At 34.5% G+C, this 27,395-nt stretch overlaps 1 protein-coding gene across 4 annotated transcripts in view; it reads right to left on the bottom strand.

The window, feature by feature from the left end:
• Positions 1–27,395, bottom strand: part of LOC112465000 (neuronal calcium sensor 2) — a 125,122-nt gene that overhangs the window by 14,676 nt on the left and 83,051 nt on the right. For all 4 annotated transcript variants that reach the window (XM_025032342.1, XM_025032340.1, XM_025032339.1 and 1 more), the window contains 2 exons: positions 5,224–5,342; positions 1,410–1,553 (listed from right to left, as the gene is read on the bottom strand). In XM_025032342.1, the coding sequence (XP_024888110.1) occupies positions 1,410–1,553; positions 5,224–5,334 (255 nt within the window). In that variant the 5' untranslated portion in view covers positions 5,335–5,342. The remainder of the gene's footprint in view (positions 1–1,409; positions 1,554–5,223; positions 5,343–27,395) is intronic.

A 27,395-nucleotide genomic window follows, 5' to 3' on the forward strand; every position in this document is an offset into this window, starting at 1 on the left:
AGAATGACTACATAATGTGTAATATCACGATATTCCTACAATGGATATATAATTTTTATTACTTTTAGATCCTTTTATGATAAATATCAATTTAATAAAGTTACAATATTACATATTTTATCTTACTTCTCATAATTTCTATGTCGATTTTACATATTATTTCATGAGTCTACCTGTCTACCTACTACTTTTTTACTTTCTCTCTCAGATTATCTCTAAGAGATGAAAAAATTACAATCAGACATTAACATATTACTAAGTTTTTATAATTAGTTATATAGGGATCGCGTCGAGAATGGCGCAGAGCGTTATTTGAAGAGAAAAAACACAGCGAAGGGTAAGCTGAGATGAAGACAAAAAGACAAGATGATTCTTGATACGGTGAGACAGAAAAGTCGCGCGTCGTTCGCATTCGAAGGATGCCTTCCTATGGCAAATCATGTAGTCGCTCCAGGATGACTTTGATCAGCGATGCGATGCGAAATCACCTCACAAAGCATGACTTTAGACAAAGCTCGGGGTTTTACTCGGCGTATTCGGGTCAGATGTCAAATAGCTATTCGCCGGCTGGCGAACACGACGCGTCGCACCTTTGGCTTTGAAACTATATATTAAATTACCGAGCAGCGTACCTGATGGTGGCCGAGAATATATCTGCTCGCTGGGTTTGCAAACGTAAGGAGACCACGTGTGACGTGAGGCACGTCTCTCAGAGGATTTCGAGTTTGAGTCAAGGCGGTTACGAAGCTACGGAGCGAGACGGGACGACGGAAAGTGACGGAGAGCCGGCTGTACTTATATAAATAACGCGTTATTAACGGCTTAAGCGGATTATGAGGGATATAAATTCGCAATCACAAACAACCGGGTATAACGAAAGAATATGCGATCTAAAATCTCGGAAAGGATTTACGTCGTCGAGCGTTTGTCGAGCGCGTAATCGGATATAAGTGTCGCTCGCGTTTTCTTTGCGCGCTCTCGTATGTTACCTAGATGAAAATCTCCCCGTATTTTAGCGCATCGTTTTACCATCTTATTGTTGTCCAATCGTTTTTCTCATTGCATTATAGATTTTACAATGCCTGACGATTCGAATTTCCAATATTCGCGGATTCCCCATATCGTCGCACCATCAGTTGATCTAATTCACGATATTTCCACGTCATGAAAACGCGATCTTCTCTTCTTGGATGGAAGTATTGCGGAGTCTAAATGCGTTTCCCCGAGTCAATCAGACGCGCGGATTTTGTCGCGTATCGTGTTTAATCGCGCGGAATGATCGACGTGGTGACAAGTGCGCGTATCCTCTTTGGATGATTCACCGGGGGGCACGGTAGTCATTACACGCCTCATTACAGCAGTCTGCGCCAATTCGTGTCTTTTCAAACAAAAAAACCTATGGTACTCACCTTAAAATCGATGTAGCCGTTCTTGTCCATGTCAAATGTGCGGAACACGTGGTCGCAGAATTCTTCCGCGTTGCCGGACGGGAAGAACATTTTATACATGTCGACAAATTTCGCCGGCGTTAACCTGCCGTTAGGACAGTCTTGCTGTAACATTCGAAAAAACACAAAATAGTGAATTCTCTGAATTATAAAATTTTCCTATATGTTAAATGTGTAACATATCTCTATCTAATTTATAATTTTTAGACAATCTTATTTTATTCCTATTTATATATATATATATATATATATATATATGTATATATAAAATAAATCTCCCTTTGATTATTATTAATATACTTGTAAATGTATACGATAGAGCTCAGTAAAAAATTTCCTTTGTTTTTTATCATATTTCTTGCTCCATCTTTTTTTCATTCCTAAAATATAATTATACATATATAATTATAGCTACAATATAGTACCTACACGAGTAACAAGTTTAGATCGCATTGTGTTAATTATCGCAATTATTTGTTCTTTACACATTTTTGGTTTACTCTTCAAAATTTTATTTCTCTCTTATTTAATTAATGCTATTTTATACAAACATATTAACATTTGTTCAATTAAAAACAAAAAAATTAAACATGTTATATTAACATAGAAAATAAGTTGCTTAAAATGCTATTATATTTTGCGTAATAACCAGATGGATAAATATTACTTCAACGAAAATAGCTCTTATATGTGCACACCAAAGTAAGAGTGTCGCGTTAATATGTTTTTCATACACTTAAGTATAAAATTTATTAAATATGTGGAGATTTTTATTAAATATAGAAATATACATTAAATCAGTCTGAATAAAAATACTATGCTAAAATTATATTGCGTTTAAATCAACCGATTTGACTAAAGTAAGACTTTCATCTCCGCGGCGAATTCTATCGATCGCGGGATAAGTATCTTCGTCTTGCTGGTTGAACGCAAGATATGAACCCCTGAGAAAAATATCGCATCATTTCAGTGTCATCTCTCCCTTCGTATCAGATTAGCCTTGATTTAGCACCGTTCGTTCCAGCCTTTTTACAAAACGAGCGAACGGGCGATCAAGCGGCGTCGCTTCCGCATTGGGATATTTTTCAATCTCCTTCTTCTCACCCAGGTCGATATGTGGTGATCATCAGTCTTCATTTATTTCAATCCACAGACTTGACGAAGTCGCGTGTAGAATACATTGCAAATCACACGATGAGGGAGATGCGCGGGCAACGAGCCGCTGCTGTTGCAATGCGACCGAATTGCGGAACGTCCACTCTAACGACTCAACTCAGTTTAATTAGTCCGGTCGACGACGGATCCGCGTTTAAACTGTTCGAGAAAGTAACTTTTCCGCGGGATTAGCTGCTTCCGCGAAAACGTCACGTCTCACTCTCGCGATGCAACTCACGTCACAGTTCGTGCGAGTCAGTTCCCCTCACCTTTGTAATCTAAATTGATTTATCTCGCAAGAATACTCGCTTGAAAATCTTGTTATGGCGATACGGTACTGTCTATCGTGTCTATATCTATAAACTTGACGCTATGTGTTAATACTTGAAAATTAATCGATTCTTAATTTCAGACTTGAGTGACTCTTGCAAGATATCATTTTGTAGCATTCTGCATATTCGTTAAATGAATTTAATATGCATCAATGATTGATGTATACATATGTATAATGAGATAACGAATGTTTACACGATAGTGTTGTAATATAATAACGTAATTGTATGAAATTATATGTATACAATATTATAAAGACAGCCTCAAGCAATGCTGAACTGTATCGATGTTGAATAAATATTTATACTACATGACATGCCATATATTATATATTGTATATACGTATTATTCGCGAATGCCATGTATAAATGTATGAATGAGATAATGTGTTCTAAGATAATAACGCTCTAATTAGATCTAACAATGATCTAAATGTTAATGGACTAAATGTCAAGTTTGTCATGTACGAAAAGAATGACAATTTCAATTTATTTAATATTTAAAATACGTATTACATAAAACTCATCGTGTCAACGTGGTTTATTCATAGACGTCGAATATGTAACAAATAAATTAATAATTGCTATGTAATAAATAAATAAAATATCATACATTGAATTAATTAGCCTCGGTATCATCTCACACGACTATTTTTCAATAGGTAAATAATATATCGTAATATATCATAATGATATAATATTAAATTATTAATCATACCACATATCAATTTTAAATTATTAATAAGATGTGACAAAGCTTTTCGCAATATGTAATTAGACAAATAATGTCATAACATCATCGAATACCTTTCATTTATATAAAACGTATTCAATTCAAATAAGCTATAAATGAAAAGATTTTTTTGTTGATATAGGTATATGTTGTAATTGAACTACAAATTCTTATTTATGAAATTTAACCGTGAACCTTCGTATGATTTATATTCAAATTTATATTTATAAAACTTTATTAAATTGTTAAAAATATTTCTAAAAAATGTTATTGCACCTAAATTAAGTTTCAGATTTTCAAGAATAAACTATGAATGAACATGTTGTAATTTAACTAGAAATTCTCATTTACGAAATTTCATAACCGGAAACCCTTTATGATTTTGTATAACCACTCACTGTTTCCTTACGAGAAATGAGAGCTTTCGCGAGAGTTACATGGCCGCGCATGCATGTGAAATATCGCGCAGCATATTTAATGTGGCGTAATTGCGCATACGGGTGGCTGCATATTCCAACTGACGTATCACAGATGTGTATGTTGCATTTATTAACGAATTTGCATCAATTTTATTCACATAAACGTTCATAAATATAAACAGTAATTTTCTATTTATTGTGATTACGTTGAACAAGCACAAGCCATTAATGGTAATTATCACTCTCTTTTAATGCAACAGGAAATCATGAAATATTCTTATTCATATTTCCAGAACATTCAGAAAATGAATCAATTTTCTAGTTTATATATATCTTTCCCTTTTTATCCATACGCTTTCATTTTCAATAAAGCATTACAGTTGGGAACCCATTTATATTTGTCACGAAATGTCTATAATAAATCTTAATATATAAATGTAATTTTTTTCTCCCATATTTTATCGTAACATATATGCTAAATGTTAAAAAAAAACAAATCTATAATAAAATCAAGTAATGAGATGTGATAAAAAGTTATTTAAAATAAAGCATAGATTAATAAAAAAGAATTAACAATCGCGCAGAGTAATTTAATAATAAAACGAATATAATTTATTCGTCGTGTAAAAACTGTTAAGATATATCTATTATTCTGCATCAAAGAAAATTTAGAGAGAAACTATAATTGTAAATAAACGTTATTTATTTTTTATTTATGAGCAAACTCATGTCCTTTCTCATCATGTATCGTACTCGTTATTGTTATTACGCACAGATAAACAATGGAAATACTAAAATGGCCTAAGAATTCTATATTCAATAGATCACACAAATGAAAGTAAAGCTCTTAGCAAAAGATAGAAATGAAAACAATTCTTTCAACGCTGGAGATATAGAGTTTGTGCGAATAATTTTTCATCACTCAACAAAGCACTTTCAAGTGTCTTTTATCATCACCGCCATAATACATCATAGGACGCGATTACAGTGAGAATGTACGGAGAAAAATTGAGGTCGCTACGAAATATACGAAATCATCACAATTGCGTATTTAACAAAGCATTCAATTTAATTTTCGACCCATAACTCAGCAGCACTCACAACTAGCATGATATTCAGCAGTTCTCGATACTCACTTTAAAACCTTTGTACCATTCCTTTATGGTCGCTTCGTCGTATCGCGTATGCGACTTAAGGAAGTCCATATCTTCTTTGCTCAACTTGTCTTTGCTCCCGAAACAACCCATTTTGATATCTGCAACAATCAATAAAACATTTCGTGAGAACAAATGTAAAATTTTCGATAGCAGCTATTAAAAACACTTTTCATCACAATAAAAGATTACCAATTTATATTTAGACGATCAATTTAATTTCTAGGCGCAGTCGGCGCAGATGAACGGAATAATCAATTTAGACAATTAATTTAATTTCCAGAAGTAGAAATTATCTCATATTATTTCGCTCTGTATTTCAAGAAGTAAAGTCTCGCAGCTTTCATCTTAATGTGTATTTTCAATCTCGGGTTATATGTCTAGATTAACAATTTCGCCCACCATGCACTACCACGCTTTTCACGAACGATAAAACCTTCTGCGCGACAAGTCTGAGCTAGCCTTCTCGCGCGCCGCGCATATGAAATATTGGTGAATTATGTTAGCAGCATTGAACAAGTTATAAAGCCGGTTATAAAATAAGATAGGTATGTAGTTGGATGTCTTCTACTCCTGTAACTTTATTTTACCCCATTCCATATTTTATCAGGGCGATTGCACACTTCATCTTCGTAACAGTCAATGTTATCGATCTTTGCAAAACTTTACAAAGTTTCGTTTAATTTAAGTGCTACTAACTACTAAGTACAATATGCTTATGGACAATATTATTGTAATTTGTTAGTGGTCTTAACACATTACGGCACACTATAAAATTTAGTAAAAGCGTTATTCATTAAATAATCTCAATAGTGAAAATGTATTGTAAAAATTGTTATCCCGAATACTTTAACACTTTTTTAAAGAGTATTTTAATAAGTATAAGCATTTTTGGAAATAAGAGTATTTTAATCTTAAATATTATAAATTTTATTTTGTTATTTATATATAATTGTGTATAAAAGTTGTACGATACACACTCTTATATACAAAAAATAATCAGGAAATAATAGTTTATTGCAATATTAACAGGTAAATTATTAATATTAAAATATTCAATAGTTGAATTAATGAATTTAAGAATTTTACAATAATGTGAAGTTACTATAACTTATTAGTTCAACTTATTAGTGAGAAAGTACTTCAACTTATTAGTAATTCCGTACTTCAACTTATTAGTAATAATAAGTTATGAAAATACTAAAATATTTTTCGTGATCAACACATATGATAAATTCTATACGTTTTTGATTACAGGATTAAATGAAAAATATTTTATTTTTTAATAAATGTTATTTTCATGACTTTCATTACCCGCGTTTCATTCTTGAGTGAAATGAAATTTTAATGCTTTAATTTTTTCCCCCCCAAAAAGAAACAGATTAATGGATCAATGTTTTCCAGAAGATAAAAATAGAAAGGTTTATTGCGAAATAAGTTTCTAATTTTCTCAGAAAAAAAAAAGAAACCAAGTATTAAAACTCCATTTTTGTCTATAATATGGGATAACGAACATAATGTTCCTGCAGACTAACAGATTTCTTGCAAGATTTCGCGAAAATGCATATAATTGATACCTTGGTCCAGCAACTTGCGATATAAAGCGATCTCGATAACGGTTACACGGAAGTTCTTGCCTGTTGTTACGTGGTAAGAGACTTTGTGTTCGTAATTTTCGAGATGTCGTATATCGCGGTGTACCATATATTGCATGCACATAATGCACGCAACGCACGCTCATCGTTGCACTCTCGACCGAAATTCGAAATTGTCGGTAACATCGCCATAAATGGCAGGATATCGAAACCGAATGCGTGATCAGGATGACGATGACGAATGACACAGGCATACATGCACTATTTAGGAAAGACAAACGAGCAAGATGCTTTCAACAATTCTTGGGGGAATTTATCAGAAATAAGCATCCGTATTTAATTACGAGTGACTAAAAACATTTTATTATAAAAAATTTATATTAATCTATTTTATATACAGCAGTAATTTATATCACAATAATCGCTTGATGATTCTTTTTCAGTTTATTCGATAGCTAGCTATTTATAGAATATGTATTTAATCTCTGATTAATTAGACTATAATATCATTTCTATTGTAAGTAATAAAATACGTTTTGATATTCTTTTTCCTTAAGCTCTATCTCGTAAATTAAGTTTATGTATCTTTTCTAATTATCGTAAAAATATTTTCCATTTCTTGAATAGTGTATCCTATAAAAATTATATTAAAATAAATAAATAAAACTTTCTAAAAAAATTTATTAATTCCATTATTTCCTCTAATGTTATAATTGTAATATAATTTTAAGTTTTTGCTTCATCAGCTTTACTTAGGGTCAAAGGAAGGAAAATATATAGGCCACTTATAGCGACGGGTTCAATGTAGGGTTACGAGTGTAACCTCGATCCATCTCCGATAAAGGGATTTATAATTAAACCTGACTAAAATGATATAAATAGCAAGTAATTTTAGCTACAAAATTAATTATAACTAAAGTTGACTAAAAAGGAACTCCGAATAATTAAAAAATGTAATATTTTAATATTATATTAATTCGTAAAATATTATAAGTCTCCCACATAATTTTCATCACAAAGTGATATCGAACTTTCGTGCAGATATAAATGTCAGAAATCAATGCCTTTCTACTTTATCTGAACAAATGTATAATGTATAAGCACGATGTTCAACTCTTTTGTTGCTAAGATCTTTAAAGACGCAATATGCATACAGATTAATTGTTAATTTTATCACTGTCGAATACGTAAAATGCATATCGAGGAAAAATTAATGCAATAACACTTCAATACTAAAATTCTATAGTAAATAGTTAATTAAATTTAAAAAAAGCTTGAGGATCTCGATTAATCCTAAAGTCATATAAGTATCGTATATAACAGAATGTTCAGCAACCTTGATCCCCTTCGTGTAATACTTACAGGTAACACATACATGTATACCACGATAGCGGAGAAAGAATTAATCATTATGCCGACGTTGACGCGCGAGTAATGTCGTAATGAGCTTCAGTCGATACGCGGATGGAATTATGAGAAACTCACTCGTTCCACGTCAGAACGGAGATGGTAAGGGTGGGCCGAGGGATCGTTTCGACGAGGAGGAAACGGCCGCGATCGTGACTGGCTTGGGGAATCGACGATTGCTCGTGGTCGGCTGATTTAATGGCCGGTACCGGGTGATATGATGACGCATCGCGCGTTGGGTAACAAAAGAGCGGTCGACTCCGCTCTCCGCGTGGTTCGCGAACGTAATACGAAAATGTGAAACACGTAAACGTAATTAACGCCAGCGCGCTTCGCGGTGGCGGTGGCGCCGACTGAACGTCGACGAAGTCGCGACCTGGCCCGCTGGCGGCTATTTACGAGATTAAGCGCGCGGATGAAGATTAACGGGGGACCGCCACGGCGTGTTTATACGTGCTCGAGTTTCGGGAGAGTCGTCGATTATTCCACGGCAAACCGCTACTCGAGTTAATGCGCCACATTCGCAAACTCCAAAGTTCTCGTTCGAGAAGAAATTACATGCCCGTCTTTCTCTCTCTCTTCATCTTGGCGAACGCTTTAAACTGTTGCTAAGAGATGGTAGACACACACATTCACTGTATATTAATCATAGGAAGGTTCTTTCGCTGCAAGTTTTAACGACCTATAGAGAACCCGCGACGAATCTCGCCAGAAGGAATTTATCGATCGTGCTCCAGATGCGAAGGAGATATTATAGTTGTTGATGTACCTTTTCTCTTTGCATTTGTGTTTTAAGAATTTGATCTCTCAGAACTTCGGTAAATAAATTGAGAAAATTTGCTTAAAAAAAAATTGCGTCATCGATTTTTATAATCCGTATCTGGTGATTATTTAAAATCCAATTGTTACTAAAGAGTTGAACATTTTTATTGTACGCTATTTCGTGATGTTGTTCCTTAACAGCAACAGATAACGATGCGAGGAAGAAGCTAGGCGCTGGGGCTCGGAATGGCAGGGAGATTATAATTGCTAATAAACTCACTTCTTACTTTCTTGTTATGTTTGCTATTCGCAAACTCGGCAATTAAACGAGATTGCTACTAAAGAATTAACATATTTGACCTCACAGTTGTATTCCTCTTATTGTTAGAGACATCATTAAGAGCGAGTTTCAACGACAGTACTTATAAAAAAGTAAAACTGTAAGGTCACGAATGCAATAACCTCGCGGTGATAATGGTTAACCGTTATCATTAGGAAGTCATTCATTACAATAATTATTCTATTAACTGCTCTATTATGTAGGGGAATGATAAAGAGGAAGTGATTCAATCTTCAAATAAATTTTCATTCAAGTTTCACAAATCGTTCTAATGCACGAGGTGATGGCAACAAAGATTTTTATTAAAAAACATTTTCATTACTTTAAAGTACGGTGAAAATATTGCACCCCTACGTAACATCGTTACGTCTCTTCATAATAAAAGACGTTTCAATTTATTTTATGACTATCATTATGGAAATCTGATAAAAGCATTGAAAGTAAACGCTCCCATTTATTTTATAATCAATTTATTTTATGGAAAGCTAAGAGCTTTCCATAATATTATTATTATTATTATTCACGGCCGTCGCGACTGCTGCAAACTTTAGGACTATACACGTACAATCGTGCATGAATTTCAATCACGAGGATCTCGCCGGAACTCGCAAAAGCAGCGACGGCTGCTGCGCCTTGCGTACAACCGAATACACCTGCAACCGTTGATCCTGTACGTGACGAACGCGCACGTGAAGAATATTTATAGCGCAACTGACATTATCGCGCGACCGATCTGGTGCCTTTAGCGCCGACGACCACAAAGAATTAACACCGGAACGTCCGGCCGCGCCGCGTCGTTGCATCGGCGGTTGCATTGGCGGTTCGCATTGACATCCGCATCACACGCGTCGCATATAGTCGCATTGTCGTCCACGCGAAACGTGCCGCGGCGCACGACACAGTTTTGCGCGCTTGTACGAGGAGAAAACGATCCGTGGTGCGTCCGTGCGCGGCCTCTTTTGTCTTTCCCTCGTTTGTTCTACACTATTCTACAGTGGCCGTGGCCCATTGTGCTCGCGACGACGTTTCCGCATTATCCGCGGACTGACTGTCTCTTTTAACGAAACGTTGTACCGCCAATGCGAGTAGATTAAGTGTATCGGACGCTCACCGCTTTCGGTACAATGGCGAATGTAAGGACGACGATTCGACGTGACTCGACTTGTCTCATTTAGATATTTTAGAATTAGATGAATAGACTTGTCCGAATTGGAAGGTATAGATGAATAAAAGAGGATACGGGACGTCTATTCGGGATACGGGAGGGTATTCTGAGATTGTCGGCTTTTATCTTTCATCTAATTGTTTTAACTATTTTTGTCATTTATTTGTAGATCATTCTATTCCTTATCATTAGATTATCATCAGAGAAAATAGAAGAAGACTTAAAATTAGGTAAATTAATACCACGAAAAGAAATGAAGTCTATACTGCAAATCGAAGGTTGTTATTTTAGCTGAAACTCTTTTTATACTGCATTTCTTGCCGTTTTAAATCACGCCATTTAATGATTGAATGTATCAACTTCTTTAATACGATTAAACGTGTTAAATGACGTATAAGGTAAGAAACATGTAAAAAGAGCTTCAGTTAAAAATGTGTTATTTTTAGACGTTATTTATGCGTGTAAAAATAACACACTTGTTTTTTGCAGTGTAAGAATAACTTGTATAAAATGTTATACTACCTACATATATATTTATTTTTTAAATTTAGGCTCCTTTACTCATGCGACATATAAGTTGATCTTTGGCGCCGTTTTTTTTTTTCTCGAATAATTTGTCTCCATGTCGCTCTCGCAGACACGGGCTTGTTACTCAACTGTGTAAACACGTAACGCGATACTGCCAGGGAAGAGCAGTACCTAAAATAGATATTTGACCATACGTAGCTATATCGATCGCTTGTAAAGGTCGCAATATTTGCAGTGGCAAATCAAAAAGGAATTTCACGTCCTCATTTCTGCAATTCTCACGGTGGTAATTCGTCACGAAATGCATGGACGGAATAGAACAGGCGGGTAGTTTTTCTCGCCACGTAAAAGCGATTTTATAGCCAAGTACGCTATTAATAATGGCAATGTCTATTATTAATATAGCGCACTTGGCTATAAAACTACTTTTGTGGCGTAGGCGAGTTAAAATGTCGCTACCATGTGTAAACGTTACGACATGCAATTTATGGCTTCGACTGTAAAGTGCTAAGTGCTGGAAAACGATATCGCGATAATATTGCCCCGAGACGGAAAGTTCGATCGAGCAAATATCAGTCATTGCAATCGTACATATCATGCTGATAAAATCACAATTCGGAGATCTGTCATCGATGTATTCCTTGCAATTCAAAAATATTACAGAAGTCAAGACAATCGCAAAACTAAAGAAGTATAATTGATGTATAATTTTCAAATAAAATTACGTCTTATTTTTGTGGAATATATTCGAGCTACAGCTTTTCTTTTTTAATCTTCTCTTTTATATTCAAAGATATATTCCTATATACATTTTAGTATTCTCGTCCTTACATTGCACTGTCGCAATTTGGCTTTTGTGAAAAAAGAAATATGAGTTATGTAACAAAGGTATGAAAATTAATTTGCAAAATTATGACAAATTAGACGATGCCAACACGCTGCAGATTAATCCCTACATTTTGTGACACATCCAAAATATCCATATCTGATTAGTTAATTACAAAACCTGAAATATAATTAACTTTGTCCTACGTGGCTGCAGCTTTAATTTTAAATAAAACTTAACTGTGTCATGATATCTAGCCATTCGCTCATTAAGACTTCAAAAGTGGCGAAATTAGACTGAGAATTAATAATTTCACGTCGCCGTCTCTATAGTTTTTGTGCTGAATTTCGACGATTGAAACATATCGCGGTCAACTGTACCTATACAGAAATACATAAATGTATAAATGTTTAAAATGTACAAAAGTAATTAGAGAGCAATTCCGTGCTTCGAGATATAAGAAACTTCTTATTCACCAAGCGTAATACCGTCGCGACGGCGCTTATATCGTCGATGCGACCAAACGCCGGCCCTACTCTTCGTTTTTATTTACCGAACTTCGTCGTCGTGGAGCCGCAGCGATGAAAAATTTCTTAGGAGCATTGCTTCTCGCCCTCAAAAACTTTCTGAAGGCCGTTATTGTACGCGCGCCGCTGAAGCCTCTGGCCTAGTAAAAGTACCGTGGGGCAGTTTCATTAAAATTTCCTGGCAATACCACGGGTACGTTTCCCTAGAAAGTACGGCGAGGAAAGTTTCAACGATGTGTCCTCCTTAAAGACTTTGCGGATTTTGTTTTATTAACGACGACAGTGTGAAATTTAATCATGGACCAATTCTTCAAGATTTCAACAAATGAGCGTCTAATCCATCCGACTTTATGCACATAGTCGAGCAATATGACTCACCGTTTTTTTTTTTCCAATAAAAAGTATAACAATTAGAAATTTTTTTAATATAAAAAAAGTGCAAACGGCTTTATTATAAAAAAAATATCACTAAATAATGTAACAATAAGCGATATTCAAGCAGCGATACTTTGTTAAATGATTGTTCAGTTTATAATAATTGTAATACAAAAGTAAACCGAGAAAATATCGCTAATACCCATAAAATAATACATATCTCACCATTGCATCGACTGTTTTAGCGATCTGTTGTTATTTTCACGACACAAAAGATCATACATAACCGGTGAATGGTTGCGGTGCATATACCTCTTGCGATGTCGAGCGTGCGGGAAATCTCGCTAATGCCGTTCATAGTTAAGTAGCCTAATTGCGCACGTGAGCAATGTGCGGACTAAGGGGCGCACAACAGCATAATGAGCGGTGAATTTATGTACTATCATTCTAATGGCGGTGCCCTTTCGCGGACCGAAACGACCGACCGAACGGAGACAATGAAAACGACGATATAATGCCAAGATCGCGGCGCGGCGGTGTTAGCTAATGGGCGCTTCGCTCGTGTGTCGTGGACAACGTTAACATAGTTATGGTGCACAATGGTGCGCCAGCACGAAAATGGAGGGAAGACAAATAATCCGAGCGACGGGCCATGGGAACGTTGCAACGTCCGGCAGCTTCGAATATTAAAGCGATAGCAACGTGCTGCCTCGATCCTGTTGCAACTGTGAATTCTATCACGCGGATTGCGTTACTGAACAGCACAAAGGTGCATGCGCGTATGCATATTATATAATTACAGAAGCAAAACTCGTGTCGCGTACCTCGCAGTCTTTTTGAATAATTTATATAGTCTTTACTGTAGCTTGCTGTACTTTCGTTCAGCACAAAATCAATCATATTTCAAACTCGTGAAACAAGAAAGCCAATAAAATTCGTCCGAAATGTCTGCACGTGTAAGAGCCATTTTCAATAACTTTTAGAAAATGGTAAATGCTAGTTTTTTATCTCTATATATCGTTCTCGTGTAGAGTGTTATAAGCTGGAAATGGCAATATGTATGATCGCCAAGTATAACACGATAACATGATAATGTACACATCAGCGTTCGTTTGTGCTTTCGCTATTCTCATTCGTTATATTTGCGTGGCACGTTATACGCTACGATGATTAATCAAGCAAGCTTGGGCGTTTCATGGAATGCCCTGCTGGGCCGACCAGCAAAATAATGAAGCGCTATATCAATTCGCTTTCTCGCCCGAAGTGTTTACTCAAAATTACTTTGCATCGTTGCCTGATTATTCTCAACGCGATTGCACATGCCCGTGTACACGTACATGCGATTTTAATAATCCTCCTCGAGTTTCGGTCTAAAGAAGACGAATTGAGTCGCAGCCGGTGATAAACGCGACCTGACCACGCACACAAGCCTCCGTTGACCTAAAAAAAGAAACTAAGCTTCCGTAGCGAGCGACACGCAAGTTGATTAGCTCAGTGAAGCCTGCGTATGAAATCGGACGTAAGATTTTGTTTATTTCTAGTAGTCGATTTATCTTTCGCGAGAAACAAAAAAATACTATCAAAGCGTCTACAACTTACGTGTAAACAAAAAAAATGCACTTTTCATAGTCAAAAAACGAATAAAATTTTATATGATAGGTATTATATAAAATAGTTTTATTTTAAAATGCGTTGCCAATGTAGCCAATTGGGTTAGAATTTCAAAGCATTACCTTGATATTAATATTAATTACATTTAAAAAAATATTATCCTCCATTATTATTATCGCGTTTACATTTTGATTATAAATGTTATTATTATATTAATAATCAATTAAAATTGAGAATGGTTTACAAATATATCCAGCTGAAATATTAACTAAAATAACTAATAATATAATAGTAAAATAATATATAATTACCAGAAATATTACATGTTTATAAACGGAGTCTATGGACCAATTTCACAGTCTCTGATCAACTTGATTCTCCGATTAAACTCACTCTTTATCTCTTTCTAACTGTCCCTCTTAGACCGGTATTCATAGTCGAATCTTTATATTTAAGACCATCTTAAGTACGATCTTAAGATGTTATGAACCAATCACAGAACCGTATATTGGCATCTTAAGACATTACTTAAAATGGTTTTAAAATAAGAACCGACTATGAATACCAGCCTTTTAGAGTCGATTTCACAGTCTCCCATTAACTTGATCCTCCGATTAAACTCTTCATCATCTCTTTCTAACTGTCCCCTTTATATCCGTTTCTACTATTCTAATGCAGATTAACTTTGATCTTGGTTGAACTTACCTTTTATCTTTTTCTAATTTTAAGAACTAGAAAAAAAAAGTAAGTTAAACCGCGATTAAAGTTAATCTACATTGGTAGAAATGGAAAGAGACGAAGAATGAGTTTAATCGAAGGATCAAGTTAATCGGAGATGGTGAAATCGGCCCTATACAGGTCCTTACAGCGCATACACACATTATTTTTCAAGAGAAATAAATGATAACAAATTCTTCGACTTTAATTTAATGCCGAATTAAAACTGAAGATGACTTTAATTTTATGCTAAATTTCTCGACAAATTTGAAGTAAATCTTTTTCTCGTAAATATCTATCATTTATATCTTTTTAATACTTTATATTGAATTTAATATTTAAAAAAATAGTAAGCATCGAATTAAAATTTTGAGAAAAAAGTCCGTATGGGTTTAAATATTTTGTTATCTATAATTGCATTCCGAAAGTTTATTTCAAGAAATACTTTTTGTTTGTCATCACCTATAAATTAGAAAAAGATATAGGTACATATAATGTATTATACCATCACGTATCTGTTAAAAAAAGATATAAAAGGAATATTGATAAAATCAAATAAAAGGGATATTAATATAATCAATAAAAGGAATATTGATATAATCGAATTACAATTATATTAACCGAAACGATTTTGTAATAAAAATGCTTTATGATACATTTAGCGCAAGTCCAGAGAGCTATTCCCCGTATGGTTTCTCGCTAAATAATAACGCTGGTACTATCGGTACGCGGTTGTCTTATCGCAAAAGCGTTAATCAGTAAGATACATTTGCCCTGCAAATTTACTCTCCGTGCACATTATCGGACTGCGCGGGCGAATTAGGAAGCAAAATGGGTGCGGAATAGCGCGAACAAACTTTCGAGAAGCAAGTCAAAGTGCCTCAACATAAACGAAAAAGTCTCACGCTACCGAGTGCTACCGCACCAGTACGCGGATTGCGTTCAAGTAAAACGAAACAATTTTCTCCTTTGAAGTTGCGAATGAAGTTTCCAGTTTGCAACGAGTACGCGGGCGAGTACACAAGTCGCTCCGATGACGTAAGGCATGCAAGCAACCCTTATATATTCTATAACTTTTACCTTCATAAACTAGTAGCTAAATAAATCCCACAATTGTTAATTAATTTTTCGACGTTTAATTCTATCTTCATTTTGTGTAATTTTAATTTCTTAACGTACCATATGTTATAATTTTATTTTATCTTAAGATGAACTGGACGCATTATGTGAATTTATTCGTGTGCGAATGGAAGATAATAAAACAGTTCACATTATTAAAATATTAAGAATTTAATATAAATAAACTTTTATATGTAATAAACGTTTATAAGTAATAAAATAATGTATCCAATTAGTTACACTTAATAAAACTGAAATACTAAATTTACTAATATTTGTATACTATTTGCTTTTAACTTTATGTTCCATTTTAGTTTTATAAAGTAGTAAAAGTGACCATAAAAATGTTTTTCGTCAAAACTGTTTTCCATAATAATGTAAGAGAACTCACACGATATTTTAGCCAGTGAATTTTAAAATGTTTTTTCCTCAGAACTGTTTTCCATAATAATGTAAGAGAACTCGCATGATATTTTATCCAGCGAATGTAACTTTCTTTTACTATATATACCTGTCAAGTTTTAATTAAAAGTAGCCACAACTATTACTACACACTTATTTTTGTGTGTGATGCGATTGCTTTTAATTAAAATCATCATAAATCCCACAAAAATTAATCTGCCGCATAATCGCGCGCGAAATTCTCTTTACATAATATTTAATAATTTTAATTAAAGTTCTTTGAAAATTCTAAAGTACTTCACTAATGATTTATCTGTTCGTACATTTTTTGTAATAGAATAAAAGAAGTTTTTGTGGCCTCTTCACAACTTAAGACCAAGGCAGCATCTCTCTTTCTGAAAAAGAGCTACGATAAGTAAGAGGATATTACTGAAAATGTACTATTGACGGATTGTTACATTTTAGAGGTAAATTATGATCTAATTAAACATGTGCATGCAAAATTAAATACTAGCAACACGCAATATAAATCACGCAGATTGATATCCTAATGATATATACCTATGATATAATCCAATCCTAATGATATATACAGAGGCAAGTGGTGAATCGCATCGTCATTGCTACAGATCATGAATTATTATCCGTGTAACTTGGGATCGATAATTCGGAATTCGTCTATTCGGAAAAATAATGTGGTCGCGCAACGGTATGAATTACGGACTGCTATCAAGTTATAATGCACTGGTAATGAAATTGATACATAGGGTGCCTAACAATTTCATATGACAGTTTAGAAATCTTCGTGTTTTTTACTTAAAAATATCATGTATATCAACAAAAATTTGTACTGTTTTTCTGTTATAGAATTTTTTGTTTAAAACGCAATTTTTTAAAAATAAAAAAAATAAAAAACAACTTATTTATTCTAAATATTTTTATATTTTTATATATTATTTACAAGTATATTTATATTTTTTAAATCTCTGAATTGTAGTAATTTATTTTATGCAAAATACCATAGATATTTTAATGTTCAAGAAAGATGTTCGCGTTCAGCTTGAATGCACAATTTTTTCCATCTAGGGAACGTGAAAAAGTACAAAAGTAAAACATGAAGAACGGCGCAACGTTTTTAACGCGCGCCCTTTACAGAAAATCCGCTAAAATATTCCATCTCGCATATTTATTTTATCCGTCCGTATGTTCACTTTATATTTTGTATCAAAACTGAACATCTGATCCACCGAACCTTTTATTGCGTTCGATTCGTGTAATATAATACGACAATAAAACAACCACATTTATCGCCAGAGAACAGGGCTCTTCAATTTTACATCACGCTTTTACGTCTACGAACATAAAAATTGAGCAAAACGACTTTCAGAGATCTTCGTGTATTCTAACGACGACTCCATTTTAAAAGAGTGTCAAGACTAACACAATTTCAATAAAGAACTACAAGCATATACATAAATTACGGCTATATTTATCTACATCATGATAGTATCGCAATTTTCCTACTCTGTATTATGAAAAGTTAAACTAGCAATTACGTCATTTTCAGTTCATGTTTCAAAGGCTCGTAACAGAAATGAAAATTAAATGCATATGAGTTTTTCAAGTAAAATTAACCGGAAGATATAAAATCTCCAGGGCACAATATAACTGGACACCCAGTACACGACAGGTCACAGCAGGACGCAAATTGCAGGCCGATATCGCGCTTCGGTGATGGCCGTGCGGATTTTCAGCTACAACCGCAATTTACAATTCTTCCGTTTCAGCTATAAATTACTGAGGGGTCGTGCCTCGGTGGACATTGACGCGAATCGCCAACGACGCGGCCTCGCGCGTGCTATATTCCCCAGCGAGAATAAAATTGCTATTCTAATTGCCGGCACTATACGCGCGTATACATCATGCGAAGGCATTAATCTTGCGATGTTCTCGTCGCAAGTTTTTGATGTGGAGTCAAGATTAGGATATAAAAAAAGATAAGAAATAAATGCAAGATGCTCTGAATATGTAACAACAAAGCTCAATTTTAAAAAGTTTTTTTAATGAATTTTTATTAATTAATTTTAATTTGCTACGATATTGATACGTAACCAATTTAATAAAATTCTAGTACACTTTTCTATAAATAAATTTTTCTATAATTATTATAACTGTAACTATAGAGATGTTTTTTATTTCTAACAGATAACAATATTGTCAATATCCTTTGATAAACATAGACTTCATCGTCTTCATCATTTTTTTCTTTTCCTTCTTTTCTTGCATCTATTTTTTATAATTAATATTTTATCGTATTACATTATATAGTCTTCGTTTTGAAATATTATCAAAGTAACAATATGGCTTCATATCTTTAGCGAAAAGTGACAATAAGGAGGAAAACGTACTATAATAAAGATGTCACTTCTTCTTTTTATCTCTTATATTCTACTTTTTAATATTCTATTTGTCCCCGGCCATAAACTTTCGAACGGAAGTTTCCGACAGCTCACGTTTCCGACGCTCTTAACGTGATTCTTCAGTATCTCTATGGGAAGATGGATCCTATCCAAGACGAATCGACAATACGCGATCTGCATGACAATTGCGTAGGATCATTTTTGTTCCTTCGTGCTGAGTTATTTGAAAATTGTCCTAAGCTTCTTATAAAAAGTGTACTTAAAAGAAGAATGCTAGAAGACGATCTAATGTGTGAAATGAATAAAGATCTAATGATTTATTAGATAAATAACATAATAACATTCAGAATGTGTATTTTAAAATGCTCCATTTTTCTTTCTCTCTTAAGGATAACATAATTTTTTCCCTAAATATACAGGCGGCGTTCTCATGCGACAAATTATGACTCGGAGAGGCGATTGATTTATTAAAGCAATATTAGAAATTTGAATTTAGGACGAAAACTATCGCGATCCTTTAGATTGTAACGAATGGTGGAACCTTTGATTCTTTATGATATACATGGTAATCGGTAATCGGGAATTTGCGTAAGGTGTCCCTGGTGAATTCGCGTAACGCGACTGGCTCATTAATATTTCAAATAATAATTTGAGAGAACAATGTACCTAGGACGTATATATCTCCATAATGGCGGAATAACTGCACCGGCGATTGTATTCGTCCTGTAATAACGCGACATTATTCAGTCCCCAAGTATTTCATTGAATTTAAAATTGAAGCAGCTCGAATTATACGACGATCGCGAAGCATTATTTCTACAGGCGCAATTGCGGCGCAACAATACTTAGTCATTAGTGCAAAGCGATGGATCAGTTAGATAAAAAGACTCGTTAATTTTTATAACGCGCGGTAATTTTTATCAATAATACCCAGTGCAAGATTAATCGATCCCGGGCCATAATAATCGCGCTGCAAAGACAAAAGCTGTTTCCTCGCATTAACCTTAATTAGAAAACGGTTTCTTTACTATTAAGAGATAAGATCAGTAGAAAAATAATACAATATCAAAGATATTTTTTAAAACATAATTAAGCAAAAAATAATAAAAAGTACTTCTCTCCCTCTCCCCCCCCTCTCTCTCTCTCTCTCTCTTCTGTCTTTCCTTATATTATTTTTTTAAAATTAATTTATCAGCTACAAACTTCAAAGTATAAGTATTGTTGACAAAATTTGTAACGCAAGCATATTTGAATATTTTCAAACTCTCCTAATTTTGAAAAGCTAGCGATCATATCCTGTCAATAACACAAATTCTGTCTTGACATTGCGACAGATACGTCGAGATGCACGTTATTGCAAAATCATACTCCATATTTTTTCCGCGATTTATTTACGCACGGAAAGCAAGCACGGAACGATGATTTAGATGCGACCGCGATTAACACTGACAACTTATTGTTTTTTCAAAAATATGAGATTAAACACATATAGATAAAATTTATTTAATTACGGAATACACTAATTCAGCGCATTGAAAATTTGTAAATGGCAATTTGTTGCATAAAAACGTATTCCTGAAACACAATGTGATTATCGAGAATCTGTTAGGTTATCAGCAAAAATTATTTCAATCATTTCATGATTTAGAATATGCAACATGCAGCTAATTAAACCAATGATAATTAATTTAAATTCGTCTAAATACGTTATTTGCTACAATTGACATTAATTAGCAAAATATGGAAATTAAATAAAGACATAAATTAATGCGTCAATTAATTAACAAATGGAGCATCATCCCTGCAAACTATGAAACTGTGAATGTTACAAGTCTTAACTGCAAATCGAAATATTCTCGACATTTGCAGAAAATGCACATATCTGCATCTGTATCTGTATAATTATTTTACAATTGAGACACGAACGCTGACGTCAATTTTAAGCGATCGATAAGTAGGTATACGACGTTTATAGAAATTTTCACTGTTCCACCGATACAGCAATAGAACCGGTTTGCAATGGCGAAGAGTCTATATTGACAGATCCGTTCAAAAGTTAGCTGCGAATTGTTACGCTTGATCGTGGACGTCATCGCGAGTCAAAGTCTTTATCTAGTTCCACGTGCGGCGATATACAATATGCTTCCCAAAATGAAAATTGCACAACGCATCCTTTAACATATGTGATTATACTGAAATTAACATTTAAAAATGATATCAGCTAATTTTTCAAATATCCGCTATCTAAACGTATAACTTTAGATTTTTCTAAGTAAAAAAATATATGTTTGCTTTGAAACGAACGAGAGTCAAATTTTCTCTACGATAACAGACGGTTTTGAAATTATTATTGTAGATTTTTCGCTATCGAGGAATCAGATCTCGAAACGTATACGCTTTTCAGATGACCGATGACATGATACTCGTTGTGAAGCGATACTCGTGAATGCAGCCCAGGCTGCTTTACAAACGCGTTAGAAATATCTCCCGGCCCGAGGTATTTCCCCTGTCGAGGCAGCAATATAGCCGCGGCGACGAGATCGATAGCATGCTGGAGAATCGGGACACGTGTATAAAACGTTTTAACTGTCACGCGGAGTGTACGCGCTAGGCCGTAAACACATAAAAATATACGTATAAACAGTACTGTGTGCCAGTGCTCCGATCGCATGCGTGAATAGCGCCGTTCCGTGTCGCGCGTGTCTGACCATAGATAGGATTTTCTACTGCGACCGTCTATATTCGTGACGATAGATAATAGGATCGCGGCTAACGATACAACGTTACAACTTATACATGTCAAATACGGTATTCCTATATATTAACAATTCAAATGAGTTTACAATGTTGCAATTGCTCGGGAAAGAATGATTAGCGCTATCTAAACGGCGTTCCAGAATGTTGTTGAGAACACACAAACCGCTCTTCGGAAAACGTAAAAACATGATTTGTTGCTACAATAAGGCAGCATTTTATTCGCCCAATAAAATAACCGAGGTTTCTGTTTGCGACAATTTACGTGCCAAGCAAAATAAAGTGTACACATGATACTGCACTAATTGAAACGTTAATATTATATATCTTTTGTAATAGCGTTTCTAATTTTTTATTTCTAAATATTTGTTCTTTTTGCCAACGTAACATCAAATATTCCGCTATTTTGCGCTCAATCAATTATTACACCATGAAAATGTGTACCTGAGTTATCAGACCTGCTCGTACCTCGTTATGTCTTTCATAACTAAAATATCGAGTATCGCGCATATAATAGAAACTAATAGAGAATACGGTCGATGTTATCAACAAAACACACGGAGCGCGCGTAAACACACTCTATTATATAACGTTACGGAACTTTAATGTAGAACCGTAATATATGACACCTTGTTAATTATTGTGCAAACGGCTTTCGTAATTAATGGCGTAACGTCCAGCTTGCGTGAAATAAAGGGAAACAGCTTAATTAAAAAGGAGCGGCGAGTTACGTACCTAATAAAGCGCGCAATGTTTTTAACATTATATTATTGTGCTACTTTATTTCAAATTCAACACATTGTAGATTCTATAACGCATACACAACTTACTTGTGTATTGGGTATGTTTAAAATTAAATAGTACCGCGACTACTTAATAACGATTTCAATATGCATCACTGCATATACTCGCGACGTGATGCGAGACACTCAAAGATTTAAGATAGAGCTACCGCTTGCATCTAAAATATCTTTTCTGTAATATTATTTTCATAATATTTTGTAATTCACATTCATGAATTTATTTTTGAAGACGTTATACAATATAGCGTTGAAATATGTAAAAAGCAAGGATCAAAGATGCCCAACAACTCTTTACATAATATACCGTATACGAAGAAGAATATGACGTGCAACGAGCTATGTATTATGTAACTTAAATATAAAATGGGCGAATGCACTTTACTTCTCTTTGCGTCGAAGCAAAGTTGCATCTCCGAGAAGTCTTAAAAGTGAGTCAGCCTGTTACAAACGTTATCTACTTATAAAATAAATATACAAATCGCCACTTTGAGATTCACTTTATGTTTTCGCAGAATAAAACGGATAATAGGAAGCAGAGGAAAAGGACAATTGTTAATGTAATACTTCTTTTGAAGACAAATATACATCATTATAAAAGGAAATTCCATTCTTCTCTCGTGCTTATAGAAGAGAGTATCGGAGAATGTTTGCCGGACAAAATCGACGAATATTGCAAGTTACGTAAGACCGTAAACGATTAGCGAAACTTTTCCGAACAGATAACAGGTTTGTGAGAGACAATTTCTCGCCTGGTAGCATGGCATGCGCGAGTTGCGCGTGCGGACACAGCAAAAAGGATGTTACACGAATATATTCCACGAACATCAGGAAGTTCAAACTTTTCTAAATTGCAAGACTGCAGCTGGCACACTACCAGCAGAAAACCTCGACAACTCGTGTACGCAGCCTGTATATTTAAAAGCATAAGGACTTTCAAAATACACCGCTATAATATGGCTAATCTGCGTAACTAATTTCTTACTTAAGAATATAAGTGAAACGACGCTTCTCGTCGACGGAAATAAGCTCCCGTCGTGGTATTCTTGAGGCTGATTTAACTTGCGTACGTGCGAAATCGCCGAGCGCGCAATTCACGCGAATAAAATAGAATTTCAAAATACAGGGGATTTGTGTGTGTGTGTGTGTGTGTGTGTGCTTTTAATAAAGATTTGTGTTGCTCTATTTTGTTATTCGACTGATTCAATATTGAGCCTATAATTTGCCAGACCGGACGCAAAACTTCCGCGTACGTGGCCAATAACAAATAAATATATAGCGGAAAACAAATCGACAATTTGATACCTGTTTTAACGCATTGCACACACACACACAGTGAGTTATTGGAATATAAAATAAACAAAAACAGATGCAAAATCGAAATTTTAAACGGTTATGTAAGGTAATTAATTTTTGGCAATTTCCGCAACGCCCAAAACGTTCGTACATAAAATTAAACTTCCAAGAGAATTTCTCTTTTTATGGTATAAATTCTGCTTCTTCTTTTGTCATCTAGAACTATATATATATTAACCGCGATGATATTATCGTTCATTTTTACCTCGCGATTTAAAGTCGGCCTTTGAAGGTTTCAATGACTTTTGTGAAGGAATTATAGTGAACGGTCACACACAGTGCACGGTGACAGAGAATACGAGTACGACTTCCTGGTTGAAAAAGTTTTTAACTTTTAATTGCTTGTAATTGTAATAACGGAAAACTTCATATTTCTATTCCGCGACTCTTGCGTCATCGTGCATTTTGATGTATTTAATAAAAATATATAAATTTCAATTTAAATATAAAATTTAGAAAATATTAGAGAAATACAGTGACTCAGAAAACCGATCAAATCATATCATTGTTACGAATTTATTTTAAAAATTCATAAACAATGATATCTGCTGTAGCGTGATCGTAGATATTTATTTATTTATATGTTATGTTGATATTAAAAAATTGTTTTCATCAAGTGCGCCTTTTTTAAAGTAATTAATTATAGATCATTGTTGTGTAGTACATTTGATCAGTTTCGTGAGTCACTGCGTATATAATGCAGAAAATATAATGATGTTATTCAATTGAGGTCATGCTATAAATAATGCTGGAAATAATAACGATATAATTGAAAAAATCCTCACTACCTATGAAGAAAATAAACTGCAATTGTTTTTCATTAAACAAGCATATGAGTTTCATTGTACAAAAACAAATTAAAAATAGATTCTCTCGCTCTCGTTAGTTCGCAGGGACAAACATCTTTCAATTATAAAATAATATTATCCGACCTTTAAAAGATCCGTAATTTTAAAAGAAATATTCTCTTTAATACTTTTCAAATTTAACTTTTTAAAAATAAACGACATTTTTAATGATTAAAAGGGAAGAAAGAATAAAAATGCAAGATAATGTGCATTTTTTCAACGCATATTTGTATGTGTAATATATCCGAGCATATTTCCATTAGGTATGAACTAAAATATTCTTCCTTTTGCTTTATTAAATTCTTCCAAAACTCTTATTGAAATCTTTCTCATCAATCTGTAAGAGTAGAGAAAGAGAGAGAGAATAGAAGGGGAAGAGATTAATCTCTTACAAAAAAGTATTAAACCTTGCAAGAGAATTGATCAATAAGAGGATTCGCGGTCTGTTTTGACACTTGAAAATCGGGCACTAAGTACCTCCATCTCACCCGGAACCATGAAATCCTTTCAGTAGTTCGTCCAATCGCCCCGACTTCGGCCGTCTGATGAACGTGTCCAACATGACCACGATACCAAGTTTGCCGGTATTTGCATACATCCCTCCACGCCTTTCAATTCCTCATGTAACCCATCTCTCATCCCAAGGTTTCGACGTTTGCATACGATAAAACGGTATTCCGGCAGAGTATATCCCGATACTCCCAACCGTCATACGATTCGTTCGCGGGAAAATGCATAAAACATTTCGCGTGCAGTCGGCATCGATGGATTACAAAACAAATACGAAGGGTAAATACTGATATCAGTAGGAGTCAAGAGAGAACGCCTTAAAATGATCTTTATCTAAAATATACATAAACGTATATTTTGTCTTCCTCAATTAATTTTTCTTCCAAATAAGATATTAGAATTTTCAAAATGTTTCTCCCGAAGCATTGGTTTTTGCTTGTCGCAAAGATTGCTAAATGGTCATTCAAAATCGTGTCAGTTTTCAATCAGAAGCAGAGTTTCCCTGAATAACAATGATAAGCACGTCAATTGTTCATAGTAGTCTGTGCTGAATACTCTACTGTCTCCATAGAAGCTGCGTCGCATCGATCGACCATTCGTGCGCGAATATAATGTTGATCATGTGCTCCGCCTGTTTAGAGACACGCGATACGCGAATCAAATAATGAAATGGACGGAACCCGCATGGCATAATTATTAACTATGATTTCGGCGAGAGACGGAGAGATGATTATTCGTGCGAGACTCGGAGGACGAATTTGCACAGGTAATGAAGTACGTCATTGGCCGCTCAGTACGAGAATGAAGAATTATCGACTCGAGCCGACAGCATCTTTCTCCTGTGAATCCTAGATTCAGAATTGAAATGGATCCACACGCGACAGCTGGATTCCAAATTCCAACCGGCTTTCTAGCTGTTGAAATGTCGTGCCGACGAGAATGCGTCGAGGCATTTTCATCTAAAAAATCCGCGAAAATCAATCCGATTTTCAATAGAGTCATATGCTAATATTCGAATATTATTTACTATTTACTGATTTTACCGTTTACCTGATTGAATGAAAGATTAAGGAATAAAAGAATAACAGTCGGCTATTATACTATATACTACAATAAATTTAAATATAATTAATATTTAAAAAACTGTTTTTCCATTATTGTAAAATGTAAGATGACTAAACCACGTAAGATAATGTTGTGTGTCTATCTGATATAAAACCGCTGGAAGAATATTTTAAAGAATTTATATAACATATATAAAGCACAGACATCAGCATTTATTCTATTTTCGAGTTGTTGCCAACTTGTTTTTACGTCTCGGAAGAGCCGTTCAATCGCTTCTTCATCGTTAAGGTTTCTTCAGCGTATTTTACGGCGTTGGCACCGCGGTTCCATAAAGTTTGCGAGCCGTTTTTCAGAATGAGGAGAATGACGCGAATAGCTCTCAAAGAGACGAGGAGAATCAGTCGAAACTAGGTCTCGGAGGAAATTCGCCGAACTTTTTATCCTTTACACACCGTAATAGTCTTTGTATATACGGATATATCCCCAAGTCCGTATCAATCACGGAGATTAGTTTGCGCGCATAGATATTTCGATATACATAGATAGCAAATCGCATGCGTTGCATAATAAATACATTAGTATCCAATTGCATACGTTCCCAAATGTGACGTATTCATAGCGTCTATAGCGTCTATAGATAAAAGAAGCGTGGAGAATGTAAAAGAACAGCTAGGATGTGGATATCGAGCTGGGATTTATTCACGTAAAACGAACTGGAAAGTCTACGATAAAGATTTATAATGTGTGAATTTTGTGAAGGCCTTAAAAATATACAATGCTAAATAGAATAAATATATAAATACACTACTACACTGCAAAGCCAAGTGTGTAATTTTTACATATTTAAGTGTGTAAAATCGTGTAGTCATTTTTTACGCATTTGTGAGCGTTTTTTTTCTTTTTTTTTTAATGTGTAAAAATTTACACTTCGCTTTGCAGTGTATATAGCCAAGTGTGTAGTTGTTACATTTCAAAAAAATAACACGCGTACAAATGCATAAAAAGTGACTACACGATTTTACACACT

Source organism: Temnothorax curvispinosus, unplaced genomic scaffold, assembly GCF_003070985.1.
Source record: "Temnothorax curvispinosus isolate PA1 unplaced genomic scaffold, ASM307098v1 QBEX01014792.1, whole genome shotgun sequence".
In the NCBI taxonomy this organism is placed as follows: Eukaryota; Metazoa; Arthropoda; class Insecta; order Hymenoptera; family Formicidae; genus Temnothorax; species Temnothorax curvispinosus.